At 33.4% G+C, this 2,178-nt stretch overlaps 1 protein-coding gene across 1 annotated transcript; it reads left to right on the top strand.

Moving 5' to 3' along the window:
- Positions 1 to 479: 479 nt before the first annotated feature.
- LOC113858941 (surfeit locus protein 2) lies at positions 480 to 2,178 on the top strand. The gene is made up of 5 exons (XM_027491748.1): positions 480 to 739; positions 918 to 1,015; positions 1,122 to 1,430; positions 1,639 to 1,687; positions 1,819 to 2,178. The coding sequence occupies exons 1-5, from the start codon at positions 507 to 509 to the stop codon at positions 1,898 to 1,900; spliced, it is 771 nt and encodes a 256-aa protein (XP_027347549.1). The 5' UTR covers positions 480 to 506; the 3' UTR covers positions 1,901 to 2,178.

Below are 2,178 nucleotides of genomic sequence, written 5' to 3'. Positions count from 1 at the left end.
TATTATTTCTAAAATTAATCAGTTCTCAGTGTGTCATTCTTGTAGACAATAAAATATACTTGATAAAACTAATATGTTAATGATTAAAATAGAATATATATATATATATATATATATATATATATATATAAGTGTAAAATGAAAAATTGAATAACGAATAGCTTCTAACTAACTAATTGTATTATTATAAGAGAAATAAAATATTTTAAAATGAATGATAATTTTTTTAAAATTATATTTTAGCAAAAAATTTAGTTAAAATAATTAATTATTGTATATATCAAAGATTAAATAATTAATAATTATATTGGTGAGTTAATTGACATCTTGCTTGATTAAAAGACTGTTTTAATAAATTTTAAAAATAATAAGGCCAGAAATGATAGATTATTGTGTATAGCTGTTAAAGAAAAAGTAAGAAAACGACTGCGTTTAATGGTAGTATTAAACGGAAAGCAGGTGACTGTGGGAGAGGGTTTGGAAAGTGGTGTGGTGCGGTGTTGAGCATGGCGAAGAGCGAAGATAATGGGAAGAAGGAAGGGAGCAACTTGCTTGGTTCCCCAACCTTTAAAGAGTTAGGAAACGGGCGTTTCAAGTGCGTAGAAACTGGGCACGAAGTCCTCTCCAAAGACATTGAGTCCTACTCTCACAGCAAAAAGTGCCGTTTGGGTCTCATCGATTTTTCTTTGTCCAACAACAAACCCCCTCTCAACATGTTCAAACAAGACCCTCTCTCCCGGTAATCTTTTCCTTTTCCCTTTTTAACCCTGTTCCCAATTCCTTTACAACTTCTAAGTACAACGGGTTATGTGTTATTATGTGCAATTTCCCCTGTTATACATGTTTGTACTTTTCTTTTGACTATCTCCATAGGTATGTACTATGTTGTAATTAGTTACTTCTTGCACTTTTTTCAGTTCAAAGTTGATATGTAAGCTAACCGGAGACAATGTCAATAAGTCTGAAGAGCATATCTGGAAGCATATGAGTGGGAAAAGATTTCTCAATAAATTAGGTCAGTGGTGTGTTGTATTTCCCCATTTTTTGGATTTTTTGATCAGTGAATGTATATGAATTTTTTGATGTTTCATTTACTGATGCATTTTGGCTTCCATAAACAGAGCGAGAAGAAGAAGAGAAGCTGTCATGTCATGGAATGGAAGGTCAGGAAAGCTTGCAGGAGCCGAAAAGTGCAGATGATGGGAAAAAGGATAGAATAAAGAAGAAGAAGAAAAAGAATAAGGACAAGGCAGTTGAAGAGATTATTTCTGAAGTTAGGAAGTCTTCTAATGAGGACAGTCACAGTGATACAGAAGAGGAAGATTTCTGGATGCCTCCTGTTGGTGATCGTTGGGACCATGATGATGGAGGGGATCGATGGGGTCCAGATTCAGAGTCAGAGCAGGAAACTGAAGAGGGAGATGTAATTGGTATGTAAACTCCTCATGCTTGTTTAATTTAATATCAGATTGACTTAGAAAATTAGTAACTTAGGGTCTGTTTGTTTTAAGTTAGATAGAATTGACTTGATAGATCATAGACCTAATTTTGAACCCTTGAGTGTATTGGTCTCTCATATGGTTCATTATTCTATGTGTATGAGAAAAATTAATTGAGTAGATTATGTTTTTCTCACAGATGGTGCTGCTGATGAGGATTGCAAGATGTCAGAAGAGTTGTCATCGAGGTATTTTGCTTCAGTATGAAATACTTGAAATGCAATGGTTTCTGAATTATTTTAGGTAAAGTTAGTAGTAATGTAGACTCAACATATTGACATAAATATATATTGAATTTTCTTTTCCCCATATTATGCAGGACGAAAAGAATGTCAATAGAAATTGGACCAAGCAGCTTTGCCACAAGAAAGAAGAAAAGTAAGAAGAACCACCAATCTTAGTATTTGTTGGTCAGTCGAGTTTAGTTAAGAGAACTGCAAGACAACTTTTGCAGCCATTGTATGATTTAAGGTATGTCAGCCCGGTCATTTGCATTGTGATGCAGAGTGGATATGGGTACAAAATACATCTTCATCTTGATTGTTCTTTTATTGAGAAGCCATTTTTGGGTTAATTTGTATGGCAAGCATCATAAAAGTGGATTAAATTATTAGTCTTCAAGATAAACATGCAGTCATAACCATGTTTTTTATATTATTTAAGGTTCATGGTTCTTTAT

This window comes from Abrus precatorius, unplaced genomic scaffold (assembly GCF_003935025.1).
Source record: "Abrus precatorius isolate BTA unplaced genomic scaffold, Abrus_2018 Scaffold2, whole genome shotgun sequence".
Lineage (NCBI taxonomy): Eukaryota > Viridiplantae > Streptophyta > Magnoliopsida > Fabales > Fabaceae > Abrus > Abrus precatorius.
The sequence above is the reverse complement of the archived record's forward strand: the minus strand, read 5'-3'. Positions and strand labels throughout refer to the sequence as shown.

Excerpts from the sequence above, each read along its gene's own strand:
- LOC113858941 (XM_027491748.1), top strand. The coding sequence starts at position 507 with ATGGCGAAGAGCGAAGATAATGGGAAGAAGGAAGGGAGCAACTTGCTT. Across the intron at positions 740-917 it reads AAACAAGACCCTCTCTCCCG|TTCAAAGTTGATATGTAAGC; the intron begins GTAATCTTTTCC and ends CACTTTTTTCAG. Across the intron at positions 1,431-1,638 it reads TGAAGAGGGAGATGTAATTG|ATGGTGCTGCTGATGAGGAT; the intron begins GTATGTAAACTC and ends TTTTTCTCACAG.